The sequence below is a fragment of the Oncorhynchus masou genome, chromosome 22 (genome assembly GCF_036934945.1).
Source record: "Oncorhynchus masou masou isolate Uvic2021 chromosome 22, UVic_Omas_1.1, whole genome shotgun sequence".
Classification (NCBI taxonomy): domain Eukaryota; kingdom Metazoa; phylum Chordata; class Actinopteri; order Salmoniformes; family Salmonidae; genus Oncorhynchus; species Oncorhynchus masou.
In genome coordinates, this window is record NC_088233.1 from 44,170,939 (window position 1) to 44,189,202 (window position 18,264).

The 18,264-nt window shown below is 41.5% G+C and overlaps 1 protein-coding gene across 2 annotated transcripts in view; it reads right to left on the reverse strand.

The window, feature by feature from the left end:
* Window positions 1–15,391, reverse strand: part of LOC135509558 (non-muscle caldesmon-like) — a 62,675-nt gene extending 47,284 nt beyond the window's left edge. Inside the window, exons 1-2 of one of the 2 annotated variants that reach the window (XM_064930308.1) lie at window positions 15,021–15,391; window positions 610–762 (exon numbers count right to left, since the gene is read on the reverse strand). In XM_064930308.1, coding sequence (XP_064786380.1) covers window positions 610–762; window positions 15,021–15,079 — 212 coding nt within the window. In that variant the 5' untranslated portion in view covers window positions 15,080–15,391. The remainder of the gene's footprint in view (window positions 1–609; window positions 763–15,020) is intronic. The other variant, XM_064930309.1, reaches the window with a different exon arrangement.
* Window positions 15,392–18,264: the final 2,873 nt, after the last annotated feature.

Below are 18,264 nucleotides of genomic sequence, written 5' to 3' on the forward strand. Positions count from 1 at the left end.
GAAATATTTATTTGTTGTAACCACGCATCCTCAGGATTGTGGAGCAGATCCATAAACAACTGAATGTATGGCAAGCAAGGGGAACTAACCATCCCAGTAGCACTCCCATGATATGATAGACTGAGGCATCCACAGCTGGGAAGTCTGACAAACACCCCTTAATATAAATCATTGCATCAGTACAATCCAAAACATACTGTAATAGAGACACTGTAGTTTAGATTTGAGAGATGGGACATGACTGAGTGGGTGAATGAGTAATGTTTGGGACAGGAAATTAGTCATCTCAAATGACTGATCTACTATAGGTTCAATAACTCCATTATCATCTTGGATGAGTCAAAGTAAAGTACACTCTTAGAAAAAACGAGTTCCAAAAGAGTTCCTCGGATGTCCCTATAGGAGAACCCTTTTTGGCTCCAGGTTCTTGTAGAACCCTCTGTGGAAAGGGTTCTACATGGAACACAAAAGGGTTCTACCTGGAACCAAAAGCGTTCTACCTGGAATCAAATACAATTCTTCAAAGGGTTATTTTATGGGTACTGCCAAGGAACCCTTTAAGGTTCTAGAGAGCACCTTTTTTTCCTAAGACTGTATTTGGGTACTTACAGGCCGTCCTCAGCCAGGACCACATTGTCTAGTGAAAGACCTCCAGGGTCTGAGGTGCTGCTGCTGCCCATACTGCGGAAGGACTCCCGGGCCCTCCGCCGACGCTCTCGCTCCACCTCCTCTGCATCCTCAACGCTCCTTTGGGTGGTGATTCTGTGGAGAGCCGGAGAGATGCATTGTTTAAAGCTATAGTCTGAGATTTGAAAAACAACTAAATGGGTCCTTGCCACTTGTTTCGGTATACTTCTGAGATATGGGACAAGGGAACAAATGTAATAAATAATGGAAATGACCATTGAACAGCTTTCAAAATCACAGACTGCAGCTTTAGAACCGAAATAAGGAACTGTTTTTAGCCCCGTCTGTCTTTGAGCGTTATATTTATAGCTGACATGGATTCTCTGAGTCATCATCCTGGGCTCGGCCTGGGCTCTCCCAAGAAGATGTTTTTAAAACAATGCCTAAGCCCTCCGCTAACCCCAGCGTTCAGCTCGCCACGGATGAGATTCTCTCACCCACTACAGCATCTCCCTCACCAGTAAACATGCACACACATGTGGCTGTCCTTTTGTTTGCATTTTACTGCAGCAACATATTTATCACAACAATCTATCCTCCTTTCTCCACGGCAGAACAAACCAAACTCCCCATGGGGCGCAAAATGGGTTTAAAGTTCACCCTCGCTGATTTAGACATTTAGACATTGCCTGGAAGTGCATGCCATCTATTTTTCTGTGATTATGATGAGTAGATACTACAGCACGTATGGACGTGTCTGTTGTGCTCTATGTCTCTGTTGTGTAGCGAAGGGACCATGGTATTAGCCTCAGGGTGAATACACACACACGCAAACACACACACACACACGCATGCACACAAAACACACACACACAAACATACATTTATTTGCCTGAGGGTGAATGCAGGAGGACTGGTGTTTAATAGGTTCCATCTGTGTGTCAGGGTGTCAGATGACAGCACGCACAACCATTTGGCTTCTGGATCAATTAAGGCAGGCTCAGGTCACTAATAGGGCCCTAATGTGTCCCAGACCCCAGGTCCTGTGTGTGTGTGTGTGTGTGTGTGTGTGTGTGTGTGTGTGTGTGTGTGTGTGTGTGTGTGTGTGTGTGTGTGTGTGTGTGTGTGTGTGTGTGTGTGTGTGTGTGTGTGTGTGTGTGTGTGTGTGTGTGTGTGCGTGCGTGTGTGTGTGTTGTTACCACCACCTGAGACCATCAACCCATCTGTTTCAGTGACTCTCCATTTTACAACACCCCCTATAAAGAGCCATGTAGGTGGGATGGTCTGTAAAATCAGCCCCCCACCACCCATTAGTAATTTTCAGTTACAAGCAATAGCATCAGTTTCGTTCCCTCATTCCCCTCTCCTCCCTTTGCCTTCAGGCACTTTCTTTCTTTCCTGTTTTCCATTTGCGGAGCAGTTATGGTCAGCGTGAATAGGTAGGAGAGAGAGAGGCCAGGGGAGATTGACATGACCAAGTGCCCAAAACCACTGAGTTGTGAATCAGGAAGCTATTTCAAGATTTCACAAAGGCGATTTCATAGTATAGCACATTTGACACATCAGTTATGAGGTAAAATATAATTTGCGTGAGTTTGTCTCCAATTCTTTTTGGACACAACCATTGTGGAGACAAGGACGCAAGCACAGCCAGTTGGTATGGTAGTAGAGGACGTTTCAGGACCAAGGCTCTCTGACTTAACTTTTATAACCTCTTATTATTTTTCCTTTAATCAGCATATCTCATTCTTGGCACAAGTCAAATGTCTGACTCAGATGATGATGTAATTAATCTTTTGGTGTCTGGATTATAGATGGCCTTTCTTTCTTTGTCATCCTCTGACAAAGAAAGAATCTGTTCTCGTTTAAACCTAATCTAAGTGACCCATTTTCTCACTCCATCTTTTAGATCTGTAACCGATCTGTAATAGCTTTATTTCCATGAACTCACTCTCACAGTAGTGAGAAAAGACACTCCAAAGAATATGGTTTACAGAATCTGGTTTACATTGGGGCTTATGTTGCCTTTCCTGACAATTGTATCAATGTCTAAGCTCGACTTCCTCCGAATAGCGTTCAAAAGCAACAGCCGCAGGGCCAAGGAGCCAGACTCCGACAGTGAGACTGTTGAGGGAATGTATTTGGGGCGGTTTTTGCCCCTTTATAAATTCACACCAGAGCAAGCCTGAGCATGCCACTCCTGTCGCCACACAAAACTGAAGACAAACAGGCAAATGCCTCTCCAGAGCAGATGGGTCAGTGTTGTGTGTCACAGGTGAGTGTGATTAGCGGGAGTTCCTGGAGTGGGAACGGTTTCAGTATGATATGTTAGATTAATGAATAAAGAGACACGAATGTCATGTTCAAAAGCCATGTTCAAGTATTGTACAAGTCCCTACATGCAGGGTCTGGATAACAGAGCAGCTAGCTGATTACCTATCAACTATATCCCTTAACATCATCCTTTTCAATAGAAAGTGCAAACGTAACAACACAACATTATATTCTTAACCTCTATAGGGTAGGGGGCAGCATTCTAAATTTTGGATGAAAAGCATGGCCAAATTAAACGGCCTGCTACTCGGGCCCAGAAGATATGATATGCATATGACTGGTAGATTTGCATAGAAAACACTCTAAAGTTTCCAAAACGGTTAAAATTGTGTCTGTGAGTATAACAGAACTGATATAGCAGGCGGAGACCTGAGAAAAATCCATTCAGGAAGTAGTTTTCTTTTTGGTTTTGTAGTTTTCTATTCAATGTCATTACAGTATCCATTTGCAGTTCCTATGCCTTCCACTAGATGTCAACAGTCTTTAGAAATCGTTTCAGGCTTGTATTCTTATAAATGAGGGAGTAAGACCAGTCTGAACGAGTGGACCCTAACGTGACGCAGTGTTTTTTCAGGCGCATGTGCATTTCTTGTTTACCTTTTATATTGACGACGTTATTGTCTGGTTGAAATATTATAGATCATTTAGGCTAAAAAACAACCTGAGGATTGAATATAAACATCGTTTGACATGTTTCCATGAACTATACCAATACAATTTGAATTTTTTTGTCTGATTGTTTTGACTGAGTTTGAGCCTGTACTGAAGAAAACGCGCTAACAAAACAGAGATTTTTGGATATAAAGAGACTTCATCGAACAAAAGGAACATTTATTGAGTAAATTAATGTCTTCTGATTGCCACCATATGAAGATCATCAAAGGTAAGGGATTAATTTTATCTCTATTTTATCTCTATTTCTGAGTTTTGTAACACTTCTGCTTGGCTGGTTACTGTTTGAAATAATTTGTCAACTGGGCTATGTTCTGGGCTAGCTATGTTCTGGGCTAGGTATGCGTTCGCCGAAAAGCATTTTATAAATATGACACTGTGGTTGGTTTAACAAGAAGTTAATCTTTAAACGAACATAGGTTAATCTTCAAAATATATAATCGATAATATATCAACCGGGACTGTAGCTTTTTCAATAGGAGTGGGAGAGACAATGGCTGCCCCACTCTGTTGGGCAACTGACACAATGTGATCTTTCTCCCTCATATTTCAAAATAAAAGCCTGAAACTAGGTCTAAAGACTGTTGACACCTTGAGGAAGCCATAGGAAAAGGAATCTGGTTGATATCCCTTTAAATGGATGCAAGGCATCCAATGGTACAGAGAGCTTTCAGGAAAAACAGCACTTCCTTGTTGGATTTTCCTCAGGTTTTCGTCTGCAATATCAGTTCTGTTATACACCCAGACAAGATTATGACAGTTTTGGAAACTTTAGAGTGTTTTCTATCCTAATCTGACAATTGTATGCATATTCTAGTTTCTGGACCTGAGAAATATGCAGTTTCAATTGGTTACATTTTTTTTGCCAAAAACGAAAATCCTGCCCCCTACACTCAAGAAGATATCCTAGCTTCTGGATATGCATATAGCTTCTGGACCTGAGTAACAGGCCATTTACTTTGGGCATGCTTTTCATCCAGATGTCAAAATACTGCCCCTTACCCTAGAGAAGTTAATCTCCTGCACCGCAGCCTCGTGTTTGGATAGCAGTCGTCCAGCAGTCGTCGTAGAGGCTCACAGACTGCTGACAGGGTTGGCATGAACTTTGCGAGATAGTTTGCAAAGCTAATAAGATGCTGCTCTCCTTTTGCATCAGTCGGGTTTGGCATAACGAGGATCACTTTTACTTTCTCTTTGTCCGGCTGCAGGCCTTTGGCTGAGAGGATGTGGCAATAGAAGTGTCTTTCACATTGAATTATAGTTTCTAGAAGGCCAAGGTGCACCTTAACTGGTCAGTGTCACGGATCCCTCTGGTACTGATCCTCATTCTGTTCACCAGATCCGGAGGTCTACGTCACTGGCTTTCTAGGGATTACTGAACAGGATTCATTATCATCAATCCTGGACTGTCATGTCTGATTACACACACCTGGTTCCCATTTCCCCTGATTAGTATGTTGTATATGTTCCCTCTCTTCCCTCTGTCTTTGTCGGTTATTGTTCCCATGTCCATTGTTGGTGTGAGTACCTACGAGTTGGTGAAGCTGTTATGCTGCATGCTTTATATATTTTGTATTACGGGTATCGTCCTGTATCGTTCAACAAGGTATACCCTCGCTCTTTTGTTTGGGTACAGCCCAGTGTTTTGTATACATGTTTGTTTTGGGTATATTAAAAACCTCTATTGTGTATTCCTGCGCCTGTCTCCAAATCCTTTATACCAGCGTGACAGTCGGCAGTGCTCCATCAGTGCTAGAAGCTTCACAACTTCGTTGCATTCTGCTTGTTCGTTGTGCCACTGTAGCCTACAATTGGATTATCAGCAGCAACTGGTAAAATGGCTTTGAGCCAGTAACTTGTGCTGCTTGCGTTGATATACCTCAGGCACCACGGAGACAACAAACAGGAGCTTGAGCCAGCGTTTCCCACTCCAAGGGGTCGAGAAGGTATTCATGAAGCTTCTTTCTTCATCCAACTTGCATTGCAGGAATGCATTTCGGTGTGTCCAGTTTGATGTCAAGTCATCTGTTATGTTAACTATCCAGAAAGGAGTGCAATAGGGCTCTGTTCTTGGACGAATGTTGTTAATTATCTATTGTTTTAATCCTTTTTAACTAGGCAAGTCAGTTAAGAACAAATTCTTATTTACAATGACATCCTGCCAGGGGCCGGTGGGTTAACTGCCTTGTTAGATGTAGAACAACAGATTTTTATCTTGTCAGCTCAGGAATTTGATCCAGGAAACTTTTGCTTACTGGCTCAACCCTCTAACCACTAGGCTACTTGCCACCCCTATATCTATATTAATATTGTTGATAGAATTGTGTCAAATGCTAATTTTAAGCTAATGACACAGTTGTTGTGCTTCATTACCGAATGAGGCCTTTGAAGAACTGCAGTCTGCCTTTGGTATTGTCCAGACTCAACTCTGTCAGATGAAATTGCTTTAAATTAGTTTGTAGCTAGGTTAAACACTATGGTGGACAATTAAGTGGTGGTCTGGGAATGTTTTGACCCCTAGTTGCGCCACACTTTCCCAAACCATCTTGCTTTTCATTGTGTAAATTTATGTTTTTTTTAAAAACTGTATTGCTTTGTTTTTTTGTATGTTGTAAATGTGTATGCAACTTTGTGTACAGTGTATGCAACATTTGTGGTCAGGTCTCTCTTGTAAAAGAGATGGTTAATCTCAATGAGACTAACCTTGGAAAATAAAGGTAAAACATTTGTTTTTTAGGTTTTGGAGATTGATTGTTTACTGCCACGGCGATGGAATGGGAGATCTCTTCGTCTTCAGTCAACGAGGTAAGTGGTGATGCTAGCTAGCCAGCTAACAACAAGGTGATCACTATGCTGTAGTGTATTTAGCATTAGACAACGGTGTTTCTTTGACTATGGAATGTAACTTAGGCTATACTGTACTTAGCTACAAAAATAACAAGTGCGTGGCTTTCGGGACACTTCTGATCCCGTGTTTTAGTATGATATGTTAGAAGAATTCATTAAAACGGCATGAATGTCAAGTTCAATAGTCATGTTCAAGTATTGTACAAGTCCCTACATGCGGGATCTGGATAACAGAACAGCTAGTTGATTACCTATTAACTTGACCCCGTAACAGGAACTGCTAGAGGGCTTTAACTCCTCCTGGAGCATAGGCCACCAACAACCTTAACCCACAGAGATGAAGGCCATTCCTGGGTTTCTGACTGGAGGTTCAGAGATGGGGAAGTTTGGCGATCTAAAACTAACCTAACAGCAGCCAGGGGATCACAAGCAATTACAATGTTTCATGATAATGTATTTGGTTGGCAAAGTACAGGCCGAAACATTGGCAGCCTGAGTCTTTTTCCCTCTGGAAGTTAAGGACATGATCTACCCCAACAATAAAGCTTTCAGGTGCACTGAGGATGTTGGAACGATGATGTGGCAAAAATGTGAACCCCTCTGGTAATACATTCCCTAATTTCTGACTCCCATGTTAGGTTTGACACCTGGCTGTTAAAGAACCAGACTGGCCACCCGGAGACCACAGAAATCAGAAGAGGACAGGAACATATATGCCTGCTGTTGTGTAGAATTTGTACATAAACACACTGCTTGTTTGACCGTTGTAAGTAGTGGAGTAATACTTGACTACAGATGCATTAGGTAACAAAGTAAGCACTTCACAAACAAAGTCGTTATTAGCGTAAATTAGAAAGGTTAATAACACATGTTTAACAAAACAAGCTATGTTGTTTACTTGCTGAATTATTAAATAATAACATCCCCTGATAAAAGACAAGACAGACACTGAGGGGGGGGGGGGGGGTGCTGGGAAACCTTTCCATGATGATCTCATGGTTGTCATGAAACAAGTTAGAACAGTTACTTTGTGGAGGCCATTACATCAGCTAGTCACAATACCATGTTGTTGACGATACTGAAGAGATACATTTTCCAAGAAGTGGTAGAACAAGTTAACGAAATGAGAGGAGCACAGCTAATTTACTACTCGGTGGTGCGCAGCGCAAAAAAGGCAAGCCGGTCCGAGCACCGCAAATCCATTAGGGGTGCAAAAAGACAATACAGACTCAAACTTGAATTGATGTTCGACAACTCAGACTCGCGTTACATGTGGCAAGGTCAACAGACTATCATAGCCTACAAAGGAAAATCCAGCTGTGAGGTGCCCACCGAAGCCTGCCTCCCAGGCGAGCTTAACACATTCTACGCTAGCTTCGAGGAAGAAAATACCAATCCATCCAGGGAGACTCTCGCTGCACTGGACAACCAAGTGTTTTCGCTCTCCAAGGCTGATGTGAGGAAAACTCTCAAAAGCATCTGGCCCAGTTGGCATCACTGGTTGTGTCCTCAGAGTGTGTGCTGACTAGCTGGAGGGCGTCTTCTTTGCGGTCATCTTCTTGAACATATTCAACCTGTCCCTGTCCAAGGCTGTAGTCCCCTGCCCACTTTTGTTCCCTCCAAGCTTGACACCAAGCTCAGAGCCCTGGGTCTGGACACCACCCTCTGCAATTGGACCCTAGACTCCCTGACGGGCGGACCATAGGCTGTGAGAAATGGCAACAACACCTCCTCCACACTGACTATTAACATCAGAGCCCCCCAGGGGTGTGTCCTCAGTCCTCTGCTGTACTCCCTGTTCACCCATGTCTGCGTGCCTTTGCATGACTCCAACTCCAGCATCAAGTTTTCTGATTACACCACAGTTGTAGGCATGATAACCAAACGACGAGTCAGCCTACCGGGAGGAGGTAAGTTTACTGGCATTGTGGTGTCAGGACAACAAACTCTTCTTCAACTATACCAAAACAAAGCAGTTGATTGTTGACTTCAGGAAGTAGAGGAGGGAACATGCCCCGTTCCATATCAATGGGACTGTAGTAGAGAGAGTCACGAGTTTCAAGTTCCTTGGCATCCACATCACCAAGGACTTGTCATGAACCAACAACACCACCACTCTTGTCAAGAGAGTGCAACAGTGTCTCTACTTCCTAAGGTGGCTGAAGAAATTCGGCATGCCACCCCGGGGCAGCATAAACAAGGACCCCACACACCCCAGCCACAAGCTGTTCTCTCCCTTACCGTCGGACAAACGGTGACGGAGCATGAGGTCCCATACCAAGAGGCTCAGAGACAGTTCCTATCTACAAGCCATAAGACTACTGAACACTTGAACTGGACTGACCACCTGCTCTGATTCTCCTCACCTTAGCACACATCACAACTGTTGCTACCAGACTCTTATTATACTGCTCAATTGATACATTTGCCCCCATCCCCCCTTCCCCAATATTCGTGTAAATATTGTATTTTAAATTGTGTGTTCCTATATAATACTTATGCTCAAATGTTTATTCTATTAAAATGTAATTTACTTTGTTCGTATTCTTATTTGGTCAAAACTTTGGACGGACCTACTCATTCAAGGGTTTTTCTTTCTTTTTTTACTATTTTCTACATTGTATCAACATCAAAACAATGCAATAACACATATGGAATCATGTAATAACCAAAAAAAGTGTTAATGAATTTGAGACAGTAAGTTGTGCTGTGACAAGTCAGGGGTGGTATACAGAAGATAGCTCTATTTGGTAAAAGACCAAGTCCATATGATGGCAAGAACTGCTCAAATAAGCAAAGAGAAACAACAGTCCATCATTACTTTAAGACATGAAGGTCAGTCAATCAGGGAACAATTCAAGAACTTTGAAAGTTTCTTCAAGTGCAGTCACAAAAACCATCAAGCGCTGTGATGAACCTGACTCTCACGAGGACCGCCACAGGAAAGGAAGACCAAGAGTTACCGCTGCTGCAGAGGATAAGTTCAGTAGAGTTACCAGCCTCAGAAGTTACAGTCCAAATAAATGCTTTACAGAGTTCAAGTAAAAGACATCTCAACATCAACTGTTCAGAGACTGTGTGAATCAGGCCGTCATGGTCGAATTGCGGCAAAGAAACCACTACTACACCAATAAGAAGAAGAGACTTGCTTGGGCCAAGAAACACGAGCAATGGATATTTGACCGGCGGAACTGCCAACTGCCGTGTCTTTGTGAGAGACACAGAGTAGGTGAAAGGATGATCTTCGCATGTGTGGTTCCCACCATGAAGCCTGGAGGAGGAGGTGTGATGGTGTGGGAGTGCTTTGCTGGTGACACTGTCTGTGAATATTTAGAATTTAAGGCACACAACCAGCATGGCTACCACAGAATTCTGCAGCGATAGGCCATCCCATTTGGTTTGCACTTGTTGGACTATCATTTGTTTTCAGCAGGACAATGAACAAACACACCTACAGGCTCTGTAAGGGCTATTTTACCAAGAAGGGGAGTGATGGAGTGCTGCATCAGATGAACTTGGCTCTACATTTACCAGACCTCAACAGAATTAAGATGGTTTGGGATGAGTTGGACTGCAGTGTGGAGGAAAAACAGCTAACAAGTGCGCAGCATATGTGGGAACTCCTTCAAGACTATTGGAAAAACATTCCAGGTGACTGACTACCTCATTCCAGATGACTACCTCATTCCAGTTGACTACCTCATTCCAGATGACTACTGTGATAGACTACTGGATGTAGTCATATATATACAGGTCGTCTATAATGTCAACTATAATCTTTGCTAGGTAAAGCCCCGCCTTATCTCAGCTCACTGGTCACCATAGTAACACCCACCCGCAGCATGCGCTCCAGCAGGTATATTGCACTGGTCAACGAATTGCAAAAACCTCTGAAACTGGGGCCTTTATATATCCCTCTCTAACTTTAAGCATCAGCTGTCAGAGCAGCTTACCGATCACTGTACCTGTACACAGCCAATCTGTAAATAGCACGCCCAACTACCTCATCCCCATATTATTACTTACCCTCTTGCTCTTTTGCAACCCAGTATCTCTACTTGCACGTCATCCTCTGCACGTCTATCACTCCAGTGTTAATGCTAAATTGTAATTATTTTGCCTCTATGGCCTATTTATTGCCTACCTCCCTCCTCTTCTACATTTGCACACACTGTACATACCTTTTTCTATTTTTCTTTTCTATTGTGTTATTGACTGTAAGTTTTTTTTATGTGTAACTTTGTTGTTGTTTTTGTCGCACTGCTTTGTTTTATCTTGGCCAGGTGGCAGTTGTAAATGAGAACTTGTTCTCAACTGGCCTACCTGGTTAAATATAGGTGAAATATATATTTTTTTATAAAGTTTGTTGAGAGAATGCAAAGCTGTCATTACGGCAAAGGGTGTCTACTTTGAAGAATGTAAAATATATTTTGATGTGTTTAACACTTTTTTGGTTACTCTATGATTCCATATGTGCTATTTCAAAGTGTTGACCTCTTCACTATTATTCTACAATGTGGAAAATTGTAAAAATAAAGAAAAACCCTTGAATGAGTAGGTGTGTACAGACTTTTGATTGGAATTGTATATGCGCACGTAATTTCTCAACTGCATGGAATACCATGATAAAGCTGTCCAATGAGCAGCTCTGGTGAAACCATTTGCATATCACCTTATCTCACTGTGTGGGATAAGGAGGTGCCCTCACTCTCTCTGTCTCTCTCACACTTCATTCAAAACAGACCAACATGTTTTTCTTGACCCATTCAAATGAATGTTACAACATGAGATAAAACGTGTTTAGAGGCCTCATCTGGTACCTCAAAGAGCGGCATGTCAATACCGACAAAAACAAACAGATCAAAAATGGAAACAATCTCAGAAAAATCTCTATGACACAAGCGCAGCTAGCCAAGCTACACTTATGTCAAGTGATTTTTCTGAGAGGGCAGTTTCATTGCTTAGTGTAAGTGCTTTTTTTTAACCAATAATAAGACTTAACTTTGAGTTTGTTTGGCTTCTAACATCAATATCTCTTTCTCACTTGATAGTAAATCTGAGACAACATAACATTTAGACAAGATGATGAGGGTTCATGAACAAACTGAAAACCATACTTTCATTGCAGGGGTGAAAATCTGTAAAAAAATAAAAAAATACAAAAACACTTCCAAAAGACTACAAGGGTTTGGCATTGTCAGACACCTTCTAATGATGGGATGGGACTCACTTGATAATATATCCGAGGCAACAGAGCCTTTAGACAAGCGGATGAGAGGTTTGGCATAATCAGACACTTTCTAAGGAAGGGATGGGATGGAGGAGTGCCACTCTCCCAGAGTGGCACCATCTGCACTGAGGATTAGCCCAACTGCTTCTTGGGACACCGCTCTGATGCACTCCCTGGCCTGGCTGTAGTGTTTATGACTGTGCCCTAAACACATTGGTTGAAGAGCATTCTACTCCCCTCCTAACGGTTCCCTCACTCAGTGGTGTAAAGTACACAAGTAAAATACTTAAAGTACTACTCAATTTGTTTTTTGGGAGAGTATATCTATTTTACATTATTATTTATATTTTTGACAACTTTTACTTTTTTCTCCACATTCCTAAAGAAAATACGTACTTTTTACTCCCAGAAATGGTCCCCTACACCCGAAAGTACTACATTTCAAATGCTCAGGCAGGACAGCAATATGTTCCAATTTATGCACCTATCAATATTATGCATTGTCATCTCTACTGCCTCTGAGTATGGGAATGTGTCTCTGTCTGGCATCTGGTTTGCTTAAAATATGTAATTTGATGTATAGCATTTACTTTTACTTTTTACTTTTACTCAAGTATGACAATTGTGTACTTTTTCCACCACTGCACTCACTTTTAAAAGTTAATGTTCTGTTAGCTCATACCCAAATAATGTTGCTGACTCATCTTATACTCACATTTGTGGTCAAAGCATAACTTGGAGAAAAAAACACTTCAAAAAACCCCACCTCAAACTTTTCTCAAACAGACCGTTTAGAAAATGCTTGCTATTCACTCATAGAATATGATGTCATACATCTGAGGAGGATGAGCTGGCCAATCAGCGGGTCTAATGAACGGTATACGCCCACACTATTCTGTTGTTGGGTTACGCCCACACCATATTGCATGGGTCATATTTCATAGTAATCTCGGAACACTGGACAGTTAATTTAAGCGATATCCCACTGGACACAAAAGAGATGAACCAACGTTGTTTCCACATGATTTCAACAAAAACCAACATTTTATGACATTGAATCAACTGAATGGATTCGCAGAATGTCATCAATGTAAAGGCATTTTGGGAACGTTAAACCTAAATACAATGACATGTTTCAAATGCTTGATTTCATGTTGAATTCACATTAGTTGACAACTCGATCAAATGTAAATTAAAACTTGAACTGACATCTGTGCCCAGTGGCACCTCCCCTCATACATTTTGTAGATTTATGTCTACAGTATGATATGTGTAAAAACATCCTAACTCAGAAATGGCAACATCAGAGTAAACAAGAAGGCTAGTAAAAGGTATCACACACACACGCACGCACGCACACACACACACACGCACGCACACACACACACACACACACACACACACACACACACACACACACACACACACACACACACACACACACACACACACACACACACAGCCCTGAAAAAATACCCACAAAAATGTATCTTCTATTCCACACCCTCGGAGCAGCCTAAGCCTCGACTCTCAGCTGTTTGACAAACCACACCTGCTCTGCTCCACCTGAAATCCTCAAGCCTGCCTCTCCTCTCCCATTGACAAAACTGGAAAACTCTGATTACACAATCAAAACAAAAGGATTGTATTTTCATTGAAGACTGAATGCAGCACTCATTCACTCTCTTTCACGTATTCTTTTGTTGATCATAATGGTTGAAGTGTCTTAAGGTCCCTTTCCCAAACAGTATTCTGTGTTCCTTCAAACTGGGAAGTAAATAAGACTGTCCGTTAATGGGACTGTATTGGTTCTCTTTAGATGGAATCAATGTTATTTTAATGTGTCATGTTATGTCCATTTACAGTCATTAAGCAGCTGCTCTTATGCAGACTTGTTTCGTACTGGTCCCCCTTGGGAATCAAACTACAACCCTGGCGTTGCAAGTGCCATGCTCTACCCCTCTTCATTTTGAGAGTTTACAGAGTACCTACACTGTTCTTTCACTACCTGCTTTCTCCCATAGAGCAACACTGGAGGAAGGAAAAAAATAAGGAAAAAGACCTAACATGCCACCACCCATAAGCAGCCTCTTTCACAATCGCGCTGCCCATGTCACCCGTCACTTCTGACACAGGTCACTGACTGAATTTCCCTCAGCTACAGTCAGAAGAGAAAGCCTTGGGCACCTCTCTCATAATCTGTCTCTTTATCTCTCTTTTCTTCCCTCTCTCTGTCCCTCTCTCTCTCTCTCTCTCTCTCTCTCTCTCTACTTATCTCTCCCTCTCTCTTCCACCACCCCCCAAGCCTCCTGAAGGAACAACAAACAACCCAGTCAGGAGGGCTGATGAAAAGGTCTGTCTCTGGTGACAGAGTGGAGCTCTGCTTCAGTGCCTGTCCAGGTTGTGTCAACGGTGATAAGACCCAGGGCAATGGTCATTGAATAACCCCTCCTGTAATCAGAGCAGCAGGAGAAAGCCCAGGGCCTGTATTTATAAAGCGTCTCAGAATAAGAGTGCTGATTTAGGATCAGGTCCCCCCCCCCCCCTCTTAGTCATTATGTTTTAAAAGACACGTGATTTAAAAGGCAAAACTGATCCTTGATCAGCACTCCTACTCAGAGACGCTTTGTGTATGCTGCTGTGTGGTCTGATCTCTGATCTCTGACCCACATCTACAGTACAGTACACTGATCCTTCCCTCTGGTGCCCAATCAGACAAACATGTTTACTAAGGAGAGGCTAGCCAGAACTGGGGATATATGGACACATGGTTTAACATATGGATGATATTATGCAGAATATCAAACAGTTCAGTCTATTTTTTGTGTAAAATATGGATTTTAGAGTAATTAATGCAGCAGTTTTCCTCAGCCAAGATGTTCTGAGTTAAATTGAGGACAGGTTCTGACTCACGTCCATACGTGGAACACCAACACCAGCTGTAATTGAAGACCATTCCTAGATTAGTATACAGCATTTTGGCTTGAATTTTCCAGCTGCTTCGTGTGTTTGAGTTGTGTGCTGTTTAGGCCACACAGTACCTGTGCCTCAGTCACAGTAACTATTAACCTGATTGCTGCCTTGTGTCCACAAGACAAAGAGCTTGAGAAAGGGGCTGGAGCTACAACTCAATTTACTCTAGCATGCTGCCTGTAAAATAATATAGCACTATGACTCAATTTACGAGAGTCTAGCATACCTTTTTTTATCATTTTCTCTAGCTCTTCCCTTCTGATAAATAGCATACTTAACTCTCTTTCTCTATTCAATCTATTTGTACTCCAAAAACTGTATTCATATTTTTACTCACTTCAAGAGGTTCTGCAAACCTTGCTTGCTGGTGTTTCTTCTCGGGATTGCACGTGACATGTCTCCTTTCTCCTCTTCTTCCCCTTTTAATCAGATAAAATATGTGACAGTGTAGCTCCTCTTCTTCCTCAGAATAACCTCTCTGTATCTTCCAGTCCTGAGCCCAATGGTCAGTGTGGATGTTTCTATAAGACAGGTTTATGTACTCCTTTTCCACTCATTCACTCTCGGACACACACACACACACAGACACAGAAACACACACACAGGGATTCCTGTTCTCTTAGATCCTGTCCCCTGCGCAGCCTGTTGAAAATGTGAGGAGCGTTCAGAGCAGCACTCTCTTTCCTCTCACAGAAACAGGCTTTAGTCACTGCCCACCTCCCCTCCTCCTCCTCTCCCTCTTTCCCACATGTGGTTCTCATTGAGTGCTCAGAACGTGGCCCAACATCTTTTTACCTCCCTTCTGCAGGGTCATGTGGCTTTCCCTGGGGGAGGTGTAAAACGATAACCCAGACTTCTCTAATCCAGACCCCTAACACCCCCTCCTGCCTCTCTGTCTGTTGCCCAGCCTATGCAGTCCCCAGATCTCAAGTTTCACTCAGATTAGATCCGATTAAGAAAAACAATAAAGATATAACTGTTTGGACACAAACAACACTTAATGGTCCTGGAATTACTAATGATCAATAGCAATATTGAGTAGGTTCTGTTTTATTTGCCAATCATAAAGTAGTAAAAACACTGTGATTGAACACATTGTGTTCATCACATGACAAATATACGTATATATAAGTCATGTGGAATTTGGAGAAGGCCTACTGGGCGCACCATGTCATTTCAATGTGGAAATTTGGGTAATATTTGGTTGAGACGTTGATCAATGGGATTTCATCCTTTATGCACACATTCAGAAAGACAGCCAGAAGTTTGTAGAATTCCCAATTTTTTATCCCTAAAAAGCACAGCCAAATTCAAATTTGAAAAACTACGTCAGATTTTGGGGGTTAGGGCTCGATTCAATCCCAAATGTAAAAGGTCATTTCCGATCGAGACGGTAAATGCAGCATTTACCGTGGATGCAGTCTCTGCAAACCCGGGAACATTGCCTTTAAATGTCAATCGCGCTATAGCGCTGATCTTTGGTGGTACGAGCCCTTAGTTGTCATCTAAATGTGTTATCCAAACACTTTAAACCATTTAAAAGCACAACAGATTTCAAATGGGAATACAATGTCAGATATTGTGTATTAATACAACAACTTAATGTATTATCAATGTGCTTCATCTAATAGCACAACCAAATGACTTGGATTGCAGTTGAGATTACATTCAAAGTCAATAGTGCAAGTGATCAAGGCTGTTCGAGATTCTGCGCAGATTACTACAGCAATGTGAAGACCTCCACAGATTTAACGACCTTTGCATGTTATCTTGAAAATGCACACGTTCTATGATTACATAGAGTTACAATATCCTCAAAATGTGGCCATGGTTGTGTTTCTCATTCAAAGGTTGAATAACTACTGTTACAAAGGATTCCCCTATGGGCCAAAGAATCATTTTGGAACCCTTTTTTTCTAAGAGCGTACATACAAAAACTGCTGTAATTTTTAAATGCTTCTCCTGATATGGATGACCCCTGAAATTAAACCTGACCCTAAAGATGATTAAAGCTGATTAGAAGACCCTCAAATTAAAGCTGACAGTCTGCACTTTTACCACAGAATCATTGCATTATTTCAAATCGAATGTGCTGGAGTACAGAACCATTTACTGTTTACTGTAGTGCAACAGTGATATTGAATTGTGTGTCATTGTCAATGCAACCAAACTCTACACACAAGTACATTTTAATATTGTTGTATGGTGGTATCTTGCATTTTGTGTTGTGGATATGTAGTAGTGTAGCGGTGTTATATGATGTATTGTTTAATCTTTTTTATTTTGCGTGTAATGGAAGTGCCTTGGTGTGTTCGGACCCCAGGAAGAGTAGCTGCCGCCTTGGCAGCAACTATGGGGATCCCTAATAAATACAAAATATCAACATTTGAAGGAGATGTATCTTTTGTGCAATAGACTTAGTCTGGCATGAATTCCAGTTTGTCTACAAATGAATAATTGATATGTTGAATTGCATAAAGGCCTAGCGTTTCAAGCGTTGGTTGATTTCAAATGTAATCTTCAAGTGAATCATTAACATGTTGGATTCACGTCTCCATCTCTACCAAATGTCTAAATGAAAGAATGAGATTAAATCTAATCAAATCATATTTTAAATGCACTTTAAATGAAGGTTGTTTTGATGTTGGCCTATTCTTTAATATAGATTTTGGCTTGATGTGAATCCAATATTTTATTTTATCTTTATTTAACTATTCAGAAAAAAACACTGTTCAGAAAGTATTCATACCCGTTGACATAATCCATATTTTGTTGTGTTACAGCCTGTTTTCAAAATGGATCAAATATTTTTTAAAGTTCTCACCATATACACACAAAGTGTTTTTTGTTGTTGTTGTTGAAATTTGGTCCTGCTTTAAATGGCATGCAGCTTATGAAGGCTTCATAAACCGTCTATAACAGTATATCATGCATTGTAAAGAGGCATTGCTGTGTGACATAACCACAATTGTCAAATGTGACATAACCCACAAAATAAAATATGACATACATGCTATGTAAAGGGTGGCATAAGCACTGCTTAATAAAGGCATTATAAATCATATTCAATTGAGGCTTCACAAAGCATTTATAACACTGTCATTTCTTTCTGGTTTATCACACTTTCTTCACACTTTTTTAACAACAAAATTGGATATCTAATTAGCATCCCAGAGTCGCCTCTTACTGTTGACGTTGAGACTGGTGATTTGCGGGTACTATTTAATGATGCTGCCTGTTGAGGACTTGTGAGGTGTCTGTTTCTCAAACTAGACACTCTAATGTACTTGTCCTCTTGCTAAGTTTTGCACTGTAATCGAACCCGTAAATGCTGATGGTCCAGATACTCAACTAGTCAAAAGAAGGCCAATTTTCTTGCTTCTTTAATCAGAACAACAGTTTTCAGCTGTGCTAACATAATTGCAAAAGGTTTTTCTAAGGATCAATTAGCCTTTTAAAATGATAAACTTGGCTTAGCTAACACAATGTGCCATTGGAACACATGGAGTGATCGTTGCTGATAATGGGCCGCTGTACGCCTATGTAGATATTCCTAAAAAAATCTGCCGTTTTCAGCTACA